This window comes from Opisthorchis viverrini (assembly GCF_000715545.1).
Source record: "Opisthorchis viverrini unplaced genomic scaffold opera_v5_405, whole genome shotgun sequence".
Lineage (NCBI taxonomy): Eukaryota > Metazoa > Platyhelminthes > Trematoda > Opisthorchiida > Opisthorchiidae > Opisthorchis > Opisthorchis viverrini.
The window spans coordinates 6,606-21,440 of NW_008752063.1; the positions used below are offsets into that span (position 1 = coordinate 6,606).

At 45.3% G+C, this 14,835-nt stretch overlaps 2 protein-coding genes across 2 annotated transcripts in view; one reads left to right on the forward strand and one right to left on the reverse strand.

Annotated features, from left to right (window-relative positions):
* Window positions 1–1,426: 1,426 nt before the first annotated feature.
* The window catches only part of T265_10764 (hypothetical protein), a gene marked incomplete at both ends in the record, with an annotated part of 28,937 nt that continues 15,528 nt past the window's right edge, over window positions 1,427–14,835 (reverse strand). Inside the window, 4 exons of the mRNA XM_009177231.1 lie at window positions 1,427–3,543; window positions 4,987–5,716; window positions 6,871–7,043; window positions 7,091–7,584. Of these exons, the coding sequence (XP_009175495.1) occupies window positions 7,042–7,043; window positions 7,091–7,584 (496 nt within the window). The remainder of the gene's footprint in view (window positions 3,544–4,986; window positions 5,717–6,870; window positions 7,044–7,090; window positions 7,585–14,835) is intronic.
* Window positions 5,678–14,835, forward strand: part of T265_10765 (hypothetical protein) — a gene marked incomplete at both ends in the record, with an annotated part of 22,153 nt that continues 12,995 nt past the window's right edge. The window contains one exon of the mRNA XM_009177232.1: window positions 5,678–5,782. Coding sequence (XP_009175496.1) covers window positions 5,678–5,782 — 105 coding nt within the window. The remainder of the gene's footprint in view (window positions 5,783–14,835) is intronic.

A 14,835-nucleotide genomic window follows, 5' to 3' on the forward strand; every position in this document is an offset into this window, starting at 1 on the left:
CCATCCAGGAAGACCAGCGCAGCTGAGTTTATTGGTAATGGCTTTCACATTTCGCTGCCAAGTCATTGTCTGACCGACTCTGGCTCTCTCCCACCCTTCACTTGGTTGTGCGAAGAGCCCTTCGAGGAAGTCGCTCGACTGGCATACGCAACACGTGGCCAAGCCGGCGCAACCTATGCAGTGTGATCAGTTCATCTGTCGAGGGTGAGTTATTCCTTCCGAATACCATCCGACGTACTTCAGCATTGCTGATCCGGTGTTCCCACCAGATTCGGGCAATGTTCCGAAGACATCGATGGTCAAACACTGAGTCTTTTGACATCCTCGGCACGCAGCGGCCAGGCTTCTGATCCATATAGTAATATGGAACGCACCGCAGCATTGTAAACTCGACCCTTGTCAGAGAAGCTGATGCCATACCTACGCCACAGGACTAACTCACGATAAGCCTGATCATCACTGACTGTTTCAAAAATCCTTCGGGAAACCTCAACATTTGCGCCTTCTAGAGATGCTCCAGACTCCCGTTAAAACAGGTCTACTAAAGATTCCGAAGATCGAATGCGCCCGGACTAATGCAAATCATGTTTTCAAACGAGCGACTTCTCAACATCTATTTTCTAACCGTACCATATAAGTACTTACGGGGAATTCAATGATTTGATATATATATATATATATATATATATATATATATATATCCCATTTTGCGTGCCTCAACGAAACTCTCCGGAAATTTCGTACCTAATTTCCCTCATTTGCCAGGATGAACGATGAGCAAGACAACTTCAGAATCTCTGTAATGGAAATGAATACAAAACACGCACATTTGCCCATCGGGAACACGTGCGCATGGAAGATAGCTCCAGATGGCTGAGAAAGTGCAGGTGCAAATTAGCCTGCATTAGCAACCATCCCATTCTATCTAGTCTTGATTGGTAAAGGTTGCAAGGCAGGATATGGTCGACTTGTAAGTAAGCTATGGGAAACCTCCCATACTTCTCACCGGATAAGTTGTTCCGAAGACATGGGTGTACCACAGTCCAAATGTCCGGCGCTCATTTAAAAAATGCAAATGGTCAAAATGCACAACCAAATTTGAAGTCCCCGAGAAGGATGGACGAATCACACGGTCAATCTTGAGCCAAAACATGTGTTATGAATACCACCACTAAACTGGTGACCTGAACTTAAACCCTAGCAACTGCTGCCAACACGGTCAACTATGAATAGACTCTTCGCAGTCCGCTTGAATGGAATCCACAACCAAATGTGTGGTTCTCCGCGGATCACTGATCGATCGAGCGCTAGTGTTCATTAATCTGAATGATCGCAGCCAGGCAGGTAAGACGTGACAGTGAACTCTGACTTGTCAAGTCTACAGAAGCTAAACAGTTAGCGGAGAAGAACAGATGATAAGGGATCTTTACAATAAAGTATTGAACAATGTACAAAAGAATTGATTGCTAGAGATACATAGAATTTGACAAATTCACAAGTTGGGTCTGTGCGAATTGCGTCGATCCACTTAAATCAGCGACGAGACAAACTGAGGAAAAAAGTGCGACAACACAGTATCGGCGGGAACCCGCACTCGAAGAATTCCAAGTCCGTTTTGATTTACACGGAGGGGGTGATTGCTGTATGGAAACGGACGCGGGTATGCACGTATAGGTGTGCGACAGAGACAGAGTCTGTGAACAGAGCGAGGCGCGGAAAGATCAGTGAAAGAATAACGTAGTCAATCACAACAGCGCAGATTTGGATTACTTCACTGGGACATATCGCCAACGCACTTGACCGGATCCCCAAAGGTTGATAGTGGCGGAGAACACACGAGAAGAGCATTCATTGATGGGCACACAGAGTAGCCAGTTACGCACTGCTTATAAAACGTGTGCGTGAAATGAAGAAGGGACTCAACTGCTCTGTGTTACAGGACTGGGTTATACAAAGTGGAAGCGGGATACATGAAGCCCTGGCACTGATTGTATGACTAACATAGACGGCGCTTGCGGAAACGATCAGGTACAGAAGAAATAAGGGTACTGGGTGACCCAGCCGGTTTACATCCGTTCCCCACATCGAGATCTTTCACCAGTGCATACGGGATTTTACGTCTAAGGGAAGATCTGCCACTAGGTCGAGACTTCCGCCCATCGCTTTCACCGGACTCTGATTGACTCTCTGTTGCATTTTGGTCCACCTGTGCTCGTGGTCTTAAGGATTTTCGGGAAATATTCCCTTCTGGTACAGTTTGTGTGTTGGAAATGAATGGGCGCGGTCGTAGGTAGGTTGACCTTGAAGAACTTGTGGACTGGGGAGATTGAGGGGGTGATCCACAGGATGAGTAAGAAGCACCTGTATTGGTTGAGGACATCACGGGTGAATAGGAAACTGCAGGTACCGAGCCGGCTTCACCAAAATCGGACGGGTTTTTCACGCCAATTGTGCTTGCAGTAGAATGGGAATCTGTCGGCAATTCAGATGTACTATCACCTTCGGATTGGCAATTGCCAGACTCAGACAGAGCGAGCGTTTTATTCACACTGCTCACATATGCAGGTGAGTTTGAGGGTGCTGAGGCAAACAGTGGCTGTTCAGTCGGTACATCCTCAATGGTAGAGACCGCAGAATCTAGAAATCCTTCGTCGGTCACAGAAATCTGTAATCTTTCCGTAGAACTTTCGCTCAAGGTCCTGGATTTCCTGGTGACGTGAACAGAATTAGTCTGCGCTGCTACAGAGTTTGAAGGAGTGGTTAACGATAGTCGTGTCCTTGCTCTTAAACGAGTTCGATTAGGATGGACGGAATTCAACATTGATTTGACAGGAGTAGCACCATGATTGGGAGTGGATCGCTCAGCCGAACAGTTCGTGAAGCAGTTGTTGGCTGAGCGACTGTCCATTTCGCTTTGTCGCGAGTTAGTTTTGAAGCCAGTGGACGGGACTCTGGGGCTGTTCCGATTACCTGTCGTAGAAAGGGCTGAAGTATTGGGGCTACCGGAATTGGCGGACTGCAGAGCTTGTAGGACAAGGGTGTGTAGCATATCGTGTTTGACCAAAGCACGTAAGTAGGCCCGGATAAAAGGCACATAATCGTGAACCCGACGAGCATCGTCAATTCGGTAGGTATGTCGTTTCGTCTCTTCTTCCATCAATGCATCGCTACAATGATTCCAATGTTCCTTGATCTTCTTCAGCAAAACCTGAAGTTCCCCAATCGTCAAAGGCGAATTGTTGTTCCCAAGGCAGTCCAAAGACCGCGTGGTAACCGTTGGGTTGTGCAAGAGCGGGGAGTCTGTTTTCCCCTCCAAGTAGTCAGGATGAAGAGTATCGCTAAGACAGTTTGAAATCACTGTTGAGGATGAGGTCAGAGCATTACTGTTGTTACTCGTGGAGGAGTAGGAATTAATCACCGAAAGCTGGGATCGAAACTGGGCCAGATTGTGCGAGGCAAGGGTATCCCGTCTGGTTGAGGAACGTGTTGGATACTTGGAAGCAGGACGAGTCGAGCAAAGACGATCCGTACCGTTCAAACGAGCTATATTAGGAAGAAAAATAAGAAATTGTACCAAGCATAAGGGACAGAACATAATGATCCCATCAGTTAAACACAGTACCAAACCCAGATGTGTGGAGATCAGGATGACTAGACGAAGATAGATATCTAAGGGGGGCCTCGAGGACAACGCAACGCCCAACAGAACTAAGGCAGAATCACTCTATCTGGTCGGATCAACAGAATCCTAAACACACTAGCGGGTACCATAAGCCCAAGAACAAATAAAGTCAGTTTCCAGGCTTATAGTATGTGCTTAGTGACCAGAGGCCCGACCTTAATCAGACATCCGAGTCGAACGAGAGAATTTGCTTATCCTACTCAATGGCATACGCTCATCAGACTTATTACCTTCTACTTTTGCCTCACGTGCTTACATCTGAACCAATAAGACCTACTTTAAAAGTGTGTGTAGTGCCCCCATTCAAATGGTCGTCTCATAGATTTTATACGAACTAAATAAGCAGGTCCCTATTGATCAACTGAAACACTTCCAACACGGGTAAATAGAAGAGACATTTTTTAGAAAGATTCGATGAAACCAAATTCACGTCTTGATTTTTAAAAAAAGATGTACGAACAAAAACGATCACCTAGACCAGTCATCCATTAGCACTTCCATCCATACCAAATACTACAGGAAAGAAACACTGACGTCAAAAAACAATCGACGATCGTTTAGTAGTGACATCCTCGATGCACAGCTTTCGTACAACCCGAACAGAGTATGAGGATTCAGATACTGCTAGGTTGCCAAAGCTGGACTGCGTAAACGTACAAGCTGGAGACTCCGCATTCCCGTGAACATCTAAGAAAATGAAGGAGATATAGAAGGGGAGCAGGATCTTCAGCTGTGATGACGCGTGCTCACTAACTGGAAGCGAAACGAATAAAGGATAACAGTCCACCGATCTGGTAACTGACGTCTCTTGGAACCTAAATTTAATGTCTACAGCACCACTCACAGAAAGCCACCTCTGGAATCACCATAAACCAAACAGTCACAGCTATTCATAAATCTCAGTGTAGAAATGACAGCTAACGGAGTAGACTCGGTGTCGTGTGCGACGACCATTTCTTACTGAAACAATCATGTTGATTTCGCTACAACAGATGACAGTTGACAAATGTTTACACCATCTTCTCCATTTCGTTTATTTGGCTCCCTATGGAGACCATCCACGGTGACTAAAACGCAGGGTAACAAAGCACTGCTCTTAACATCGTGTCGATCCATCGATACCCATCGGTAGACGACCTATCGAACAGGATTATCCCAACCGTCATCCTGATGAGGAACTGAACTGAATAACTTCATTTCCGTTGGTACAACTTTCAAGAGCACGAATTGTTGGACCTAGTCTTGAAGACGGAACATTTGACGTTTGGGGAAGAATACCAAGTATGGTAGTTTTTTGGACGTACCACGATTTGAAGTTACTGCGGTGATTTGTTCTTCAGGAACAGGAGAGCCTGTGCGATCCTCCCTGTCGGGGACCTCGACTCGAGTAGGGGGTGAGTGGATCGGGGAAGACACGAGAACGGGCGAAGCTTTACAGATGAGCGCTGCATCGCTCGCTGTCCGTTGTGACCTCAACAGAAACGCAGTGGTTGGAGTGAAGCATTGTAATACCAAGTATGGTAGTTTTTTGGACGTACCACGATTTGAAGTTACTGCGGTGATTTGTTCTTCAGGAACAGGAGAGCCTGTGCGATCCTCCCTGTCGGGGACCTCGACTCGAGTAGGGGGTGAGTGGATCGGGGAAGACACGAGAACGGGCGAAGCTTTACAGATGAGCGCTGCATCGCTCGCTGTCCGTTGTGACCTCAACAGCAACGCAGTGGTTGTAGTCGAAGCATTGTTACTACTGAGGTTATTCGATCGGTTCGCATTGTTATTGACACGAGCTCTGGTTAATGCACGCGTCCGTGGTCGCAGATCGTTCAATTTTTCAGGGGAATCCAGTTTGTCAAGGCCATTGCGGGGTTGGTACCTAGCTGATGGAGCATAGGATGTCGTCGAATGCCAAAACTCCGTATCCACAGTAAGAGGTTTCGTTAACTCGTCTGAAAGAAGGTGATTTTGCGAAAAGCCCACTTGGTTCCCAGCACCCGTATGGTTACAGGTCACGCAGTTCGGATAGGATGTGGAGACCTAGAGCACGAAAATGAGTGTGGTGACTTGTCAGAAGAGGAAATGGAATATTGGAGCGTTCTCTTGGTAAGTAATTTACTACTATATAAAAACTCAGTTCAATAATCTTTGGAAATCAGAAGTGAATATAGTCGGTCGAAGTGATGTGAAAAAATACAAATATTTTCGCAGTTTTCACCAAGTTAGTTGGACGTTCCCTGGCATATCCCATGTGTTAGTAACGTCTTAACTAACGACAAAGGATGAGTTCTTGAGTCAAGCCAAGGTAAGGCTTTGTGCACGCGTAGACCGTTTGTTGTTGTATGCGGAAACCTAACGCACAATGGAGAACGAAAAAGTTTTACGCAGCACATAAGGGGGCAGCTTGAGCTCAGAGGACGATGCTTGTGGGCAGCAACAACAGGCTCCAGGTTTACCAAAATGCGGGTAGCATATGGAAGTATACTGTCACTAAACACTGACGTATACACAGATAAACGTTTGGCATTGAAAAGAGTAGAAGGTGGAACGGCTATGGCCAAAGCGGTATGGAGAACGTGTAATACCAGCTAAAACCCCGGTAGCGAGGTCGTCGCTGCCTCAGAGGATGAACTGGACTAGAACATATCCAGTGAGACCAATGTATTTGGATGAACATTTGAGGGATGCCGATTACTTGCGACTCTGAAGTAATACTTGGGTTCGAATAGTGGAAAAGTGACAACAGGTAAATTTTTCCGCTCCGGGTATCCATTTTTGAGATTCACTCTGTGGAAAATTACGGGGCTCCTGTATATGGGTGTCGTTCGATACAGCTCGTGGTGTAGTGGGAATATACACAAGTAGAAGCCTGTAAAACATTGGGCAATTGTTTCTAGAGATATGACTGGACCAAATACTATAGGAGAATACAATTCACTTACACATGTCTTCGATTTCATTGACCGGCAATAGATGTCCAGTCGAGTAAAAGTTTATATGGGAATAGATGGCTCAAAATACACAGGTTAGATGACATCGTTGCGAAACACTGTGAGAGACCACCGTTCCAATGGTTCACAATACGTATTACTCAAGGAATATTTTCAAAACATCTCTGTAACGACGTTCACGCCTTACTTTGACGAGCGCACTTTAACGGAACTTTACGTGAATGAGCATACAAAAACACTTACCCTGAGGCCAGGTGAACAGAGGCCTCCATTTTCCGACTCCAGCTCTTTCTTTATCAAGGACACAGAACCGGAGTGGCTTTGAAAGAACCCACTTGGAGAACATTTTCGATCGTCCGATCGCGAACTACATAGTTCCTCCCGGCCCAGAGTGGTCTCGCAATTTACAATGCCCTCTGATTTCGTTGCACACATAGTTCCTCCCGGCCCAGAGTGGTCTCACAGTTTACAATGCCCTCTGATTTCGTTGCAAAACGATCATCGTCCTTCAGGTCAACGTCGTACGTTTTCGCTTCGGCCACCACAGTTTCGGTCAAAGTGGATAATAAAGGTGAATCTGCCGAAAAATTGAAGCGAGTAGCTTNATCGGAAGACGCGCTACAGTCCGTCGAATCAGCACTAGGATCAGAATGTTTAGTAGTAACCAGGGGATGCGTTTGATTTGGCTCGAGTAGGCTTTTCTTTCGATCGCAGGTCCACTCCACATCATCAAGCATTGTGTTGAACGAGGGACGTTTACGTGAAATCTCGGTTGAGGAACGTGGTGGATTCGCGACGGAATTGTGATTCGCGGTAGGTTTGGGTTGGTCGCTGTCCGAACATGCCATTTCACCGCTAGTTTGTTCCGTTTGTCTCGAGACACTTGCAGAAGCTGCACGAGTGGAAGATCGCGTCTGTACACTGCGACTGCTGTCCCCAGGGGAAAGTCGATCACCCCTAAAGAGAGGCGATGCATGCTTTGGTTACGGTAAAAGCGTATCAACCAAGAGACTAGGAAGTATTCTGTGAGTGGAATTAGCATTGCGAAAACTAACAACCGTATTAAATGCGCAGCGCATTCAAATAAACCGAAAGCCTAGACATCAGGTTCATTGATAATTTATGGTGAAATTGCCGTCTTTCTCACTTCGAATTGGTTTACCTCAAAGGGCAAAACCTGTCGAAAGTTTTTCAGTGAAATGAAGATAACTGCTCCAGCAGTGGTGACGGCGCACAGTCGCTATCCTTCATCTGAATGTCGTTCATATTCTGCTAACAAGGCTAACATTGATAGCTTAACTTGCGTAAACGGTCCACTTCAAACCAACAATCAGTTCTAGCTAAATGTTCGTCAAGTGGGAGTGCGAATTTTAAGGAATCAAGGTGACAGGCTCACAGACTCTTGTTTCTGTTTCTGTTTGGGGCTTATAAACATTCAATCTCATCAGTTTACCACGAAAATGTGGATGAGGATGAGTGATACCTTATTGATGAAATGGACGTTTTCAAACAAATAACGTCGATTTGAAATGTCACTGTCCCATATACTGGGAGGGCCACAAAGAAGAGGAAGGATAAGATAAAGTAAGATAACATAAGATAAAAGGATAACCACATGGACTCCAGAGATGGGGATGTATCCTCGCACGTCACATCGTTAAACAGCATCCAATTTAATTTCCGTTATCGGTCTTGGGGAAACTTTCCTAACAAGTAAGCAGGTATGTAAGTAACTAACTAACTAACTGACTAAGTAAACAGGCGAGGAGGCGAGGAAGCAAGCAGGCGGAAGGACCTTATAGAGATTGGACGGTTCGTGTAGCTCACCAACGCACCTAGCTACAGTACAGGATACCCGTACCACATTTACAGTACCACCTGTCAGATTGGTCAACAAATAGAGGTCTTATGAATGGTGTCCTAGTCCTGGAGGTTGGTTGATACTTCATCCAGAAGTCCCATACCATCCAGTTCCAGTTTGACACCCCTCTCAAAGCAGCATTCGAAGCGAGACACCTAGGTTTACCTATTGCGTCCATGGCCTAGTCCACTTACCCAAATTCAACCGGATCAAACTACTGAATCATCGGCTACCAGCAGTGGACCCAAAAAACGCTGTCTTGAGGGTAACACTTTCCAGTTAATAACCAAAGTCGGTCTACCGGAACAAAAGCCTTAAATCACCCATTGCCTTGGTCACCAAATTCTAACATCAAAGTGACAAAGCAAGCCACCTCAAAAAGACCCCTATCCTCAGTCTGAACAATCAAAATGTACCATTTGCACTTGCAGTCAGTCGTTCATCCGCCCTTACACAAGCCCCTACCCAAACACTGCGACCGATCCATCTGACTGTCCCTTAACCAGTCTCCTCTGTTTAATCTATCATCCAGTAAGACAAACCGAAATGATTCCCTACTAAACTCAAAACACACGATACATCTTACAGCTTTCAATGTACATTCTCAATGCCAACAAAGGCAACTCGAAAACTTGTCTTCTATTTCTATCAATGTATAATGCAGCCCAAAAAACATACGAAAACCAACTTCCCCCATATACCCGAAGCCGATTAAGACAAAACCAGATGTTCCACATTTCCATTCTCGAGTGCCTGATGATCCCCGCGCGATGGCTGGCCACATTTGTGTTATGCAAACTCCACTACGTCTGACAGCCCAAACAGCAATGTTCGCCAGCTTACCTCATTTTTGACGTCGAAAATGAATCCCAACAAAGCCGAAAGACCGTGTAGAGAGGACAAGTGTAGGAGCAGTGTTACTCTACGGTTACGAAAGTTGCCCCTCTGATCTGAAAATCTCAAACGCCTTCAAACAGTTCATCACTGAGGCCTTCGTAGTATAACAGGAGTTAGATGGCTGCATCGTTTGCGGAATGACGTGTAACGCACGCGTGGACTGTGTAACCATAACTTATCAGGATTATGAATTATCAGCATGTTCAACTACTGCCTAACAGATGCACTTTTTCAAACTAAACTTTTTCCGCCGGAAAGTTGTGTAGGATGGATCATGACGTGGCGGTGTTGTGGGATCTTCCCGCCCATATGGTTGAGGTCCACGTGATTCTTCTTATACGTAGTAGGAGCCCTACTAGAAGTGATACGCACCCGAGCCCAGTGGTGAGCATGCCACCAATTTCTAATCGGACCGCCTAGCCAAAGTTCGTCTGCCAGTGTGTGCTCGGCCTGTGTCAGATAGGACTCGCAAAAAATACCAATCCAATTGAACTGATGGTGTCTTAATCCAACGTGATGCTCAGTGCTTTAGTTCGCTACCATTTAGTGGGATAAGCGTCCTGTTAAGGCCGTTTTCCACAAGGCTTCTTCATACTATGCCCGCATACCTTCCTTTTCTTGACATCGTTTATTACTGTCGTCAGTTCACGGTTAAATGGAAGTTAAGCGTCAATACGTACTACTAGTGCGGTGCTATTGATGATTATGATGATGACGATGATGGAAAGTCCGTGAGTGGGTATGTAAACAACACGAACAAATTAATAAGAGCAAGTAACGAAAATACAAAATAAAGGGACAAGCCATGATTAATGGTTGTACGATCTTGTGTAGACAGTGAAGTGAATAACCAAAAATTCCAACAGTCTCTCCCATGCGTGCACCCGATAGGAACCACAACAATCAGAAGACCCGAGACTATCCAGTGAGAATGAGTTAGTTCCCGAAGTCCAACTACGATAGATTGAACCATACAAATGCATACATTACAGTGCTGTTCAGAACACAGATGTCGTAAGCCATGGAGTTCAGACTCGACGAAACTACGCAGCGTGTATAGTGTTTCTAAATTAAGCAAAAATTCGAGGCTCCGTCAGTGAAGCGAAACAAAACTAGACAAAGAGGAACAAACGGCAGCGGCAGGATTTCAGGAAAAAATATTCCAAACGTCGGAGGAACAGGTGGTCGGGCGAATAAGATTCGGATTATTCCAAACAGATGATTAGCTAGCCTAACTCCATCCGTTCAACCTGGGTAAAACAATCAACTGGAAAACAGATGAGAATCCGGCACATTCCTCTTTTTACCCGGCCTCCTCAACCGTAACAACTTTGAAGGTTGTGGCGTTCTGGCGGTCTACAGTGCATGGTGGTAAATTCAGTGTACATACATTTAATTCTATCTGAATTAATGTCATCATATCGAACATAGAATCCTCCGAAGAATAAAGACCCGTACGACCTACAAAGGTACAAAACGACTGTTCAGGTAAAATATACCAAGTTATTTGCGGAAAAGTACCCAGTGACAACCATACGGTCAATTTTAGCCCCGCTACCTTCACAAGGAAAGTCAGAGTGGTGGTCTTGCAAATGAGAATAACTATAGGAAGACATCTAACAAGTATGATTTTCAAGTCAACTTACAGCCTAGAACCGCCTGCGTGTGTACTCGGGCTGCGAAGGCTAACTATAGCATCGAACAGATAAAATTCATTTACAACTGTGTTGTGAACCTCTGCCTTCGGAGAATCACTATGCCCTGGTGCTTCCATAGCGTGCATTCTACACAGCAAACTCAGCCGCAATGGTCATTGCCGTCATCCTGAATGAAGACTCCAAGACGGGATACATCACTGGTTAGAGATATTGTCAGACAGGACCCAGTCGCACCGATCCCCCCACTTGAAAGTCCACTGACAATCCCGTATTTACGCATCAATTATATCAGCTCCCGCCTCCAATGCGTACCTGTCTACCCCACTTCCCCAGATCGTTGGTGGACCTAGAAACACTTTACGGGAAGTACGCGGCTTTTACAGCTGATCATGACGGTGATTATGTGGAGACGCCCCATCATGCAACTCAAGTAGATCTGGCACCAGCTGTATTATCGAAATGATAATCGACCGAACACTGCGGTCACAAGGCGTGCTTTGTAGGTGGGCCATTCATAGCATGAAAAAGAACGCAGGAAACCTCACTCAGAAATTTATTGAAACACTCAGCAGATAACTAAATTATTAAAGTCGACTTATGCCCGGCCGAATCCTGTGGCACATCATTGATATGACGCGCAGTTTGTGAAGATAGAATCTTATTTTCGAAAGATCAAGTACGTGGGAGCCAGGAAGAGTTTCATCAAAACATTCGGTTAAGACTTTAGAAATATATAGGTTTAAAGGACCAGTTACATTATATCCTTGGTAAACGCATCGGTGAAGACCGTGGGTAGTAAGCGGCCACTAACTGAGATTGAACCCGCTCACAAAGATCGTTCAAACACAGTACTTCTGAAGAAGCTAAACATCCATCTGGCATCCCATCTACGTGTGACAGAAGTTCCAAAGTTTACATAATCGATATTGGTTATCAGACCTAAAATTGCCGGGAAAATCGGTTACTTCAGTATGTTCCGGACGCCTACAGCAGACTGAAATGTGGTCGACGCACTAACAATCAGGTATAGAAGTCGGCCCGGCCACCAGCAAAAACACTTTCTCCCACCTCCGCACAAATCGAGTATGGAGAACCCAAATTATCCAAAGAGCCAGTGGATTCGAATATAGGCTGGTGCGCAAGCGGTTCAGTCAGGGAGGTCGTAGGAGGAAACGGTGCAAAACTGAGTACCGATAAAACTACCCAGTTCAAGCAACAGAGACAGATCAAGAAGAGTAGAATACTGTCACTTTGATTTCAGGCCGTGCAGCGATCTGGTGCGAAGGCCAGATTGCAGCCATCCGCATAAATTTACTTCGCTATCCAAATAGAGGATGAAATAGCCACAACTTGGTTAGAATGACAGACCCGTCAATCAGTCTCTCAGTGCGTGCAATAACCAACAGGTATGAGAGCTCGAAGAGTCAGAAAGAAGCAGCGTAATTCTGTGGGTTGGATGCCGGTTCAGTATGGTTATGGCATCACATCACGACAGTTACGTAGCTTGCTCTCTCGAGAGCTCACTGACTGAGGATAAGTAATCACATTAAGCATACGCCTAGAATTTTAACAAATTATCAGGTAGTTGATCAGTGTGCACACACCGTAAAAACAACTCCGCAACGCAAGTTGCCTTGACATGCGGACTAGGATGGACTGACAAAAACGCATTAGTGAGACAAAATCAGGCCCCGACTTTTGTTGACAACATTAGCTGTTAATGCATGCGTAGGTCGAAACGATGATTCCATTGAAGGAGATGTCATTACTAATCAGCTCGAGTGTTGTTTGCGTTAAACCGCAATCAAATCGTTTTTCAGCCTCAGGACAATGAACAAAAGTGTCAAATCGGTTAGATATTGCGCGCGTCCACCACAGTTATTGGAAATTGCGATGAACAACCGGGTTCACAGTCTAACTTTATGACGTGGAATCACTCAGTGCATACAAAATCACAAAGCGTCAAGATGCAGGAAGCCCTACGGAATCGGTTTTGAACTATCCCCCTCCCCTTATCTTACTATACACAAGCATTTTCAATCAGGCGAAATGGAACATCATGCGAACCAAAAGATACACACCCGAGAAAGAGATGGACGCCGGAATGTCTGACTCGAGTGGACTAAAGTGGAAAGCCTAATATTGGTCACATTTTGACTCCATTACTCATCAGTCGCCAACACTGTTACCCACCAGTCGAAGAATACCAGTGTCGCGCGTAGACTTGTTTGAGATTAACTCGTTTATTGACGCCTAGCAAAATAAAAGTCGACCGTTATCTGCGGTCCGATAATTAATTTCTTGAGGAAATGCCATTATGCCTCAGTGCATAATTTCTCATCCCTCCTCGCTCTTGTGCGAGGAGGGTTTTTATTCACACCACACTCTTCTGCACAGTCCTATCTTGACGCGATTATTTAATCCAAACAAAAGTGGGGTATGACTGGGCTTACCAGTAGTGCATATCCTTCACCGTACTATGCTTTGAACCTCGGAGATTTGGCGTGCGCCTTACATAACACAACTATTAGGCGAACGTGGCCATGCACTGAACGACGATTATGTCGATTAACTGACTCACCTCTACTGTAAGGAATTCCCCAATCGGGTGGTGGCACAAACAATTGAAAACTCCTGGATTAGTCGTGTGTTGATAGAATTCTTAGTCGCGTCACACTCGTTTGAACAGTCATGAAATGTTTTTATGCTTTGCCGATGTCACTCTAGCCACGTTTTTTATTACGTTTCAATCACTAAGGTGCGGTTTCCGGCTACCAGGCCCGTTCATCGAAAGTGTTCTTTTTCGTGCGCTTTTATCACTAGGGTTGAACCATCCCCACCGACGTCCGAGGAGTAATGCGATCCTGACTATGGATCGAAAGAAAATCTGTAGCTCGTGTATGACGCAGAAGCAGCTTTCGAAACTAAAGAACTTGATTCGCAAGCTGCCCAAATATAGCAAATGGTCTTAAACTGCACATAAGACGTTCTTGACACCGGAGCGGCTGCACTGCAACCAGGAACTCTTTAGTATGGGAATATCACGCGTTGCATTCAAATTAGCGAAACAATCCCACTATGAGGAAATCAAAACTGCAAAGATAGATAGCATCACCTAGAAAAACTCAAGCCGTAAATTGAACAATGAAAATAAACTTTGGATTTTCTCACGAAGAATCATACGTTTCCAAATTTCACCGCAGAGTAGTGTCTATCGCCTTCTCAGCATAGAATGGTTTCATATACAGGATGAAATCCCGAATCTACCCACACTCTTACCACGGTGGCTTTTGCGAGCAAGCAACATCTATGGTGTAGCTGTTACCTTTGATGATCCACCAATAGTCACGATTAAAAATACCGCATTGCTATGAATGTACAAATTCGGCTATGGTGAGCTGGTAACCGGTGTCGTCGGAGCATTCTCCGCGTCTGGTGGAGACATCGGAATACGCCGGAAGGCTTTTGGGGAGGACACACTTACGAAATACGGGCCAGTGCGGGTCCATAGAATGCGCATACTTACTCCAGTGCTTCGAGGGCTTGCTTGTGACCGAATTTCTCGAAAAGTCTTTTTAGCACAAACATGAGGGTGGAAACGAGTCAAAGGAAATATAGTCACGGCTTAGCATAGTCATAGCTTAGCCTGGTATTAAAAGTTATTTCCAGCAAACTCAGTTGGATTAGTAGCCGCCCCTCCCTGGATAGAAACTCTGAAGTAGCGAATAGCAATGCCAAACAGGACTCAGTGACGCACCCAGTGACGTTCACATACCCACAATATCGACAGTT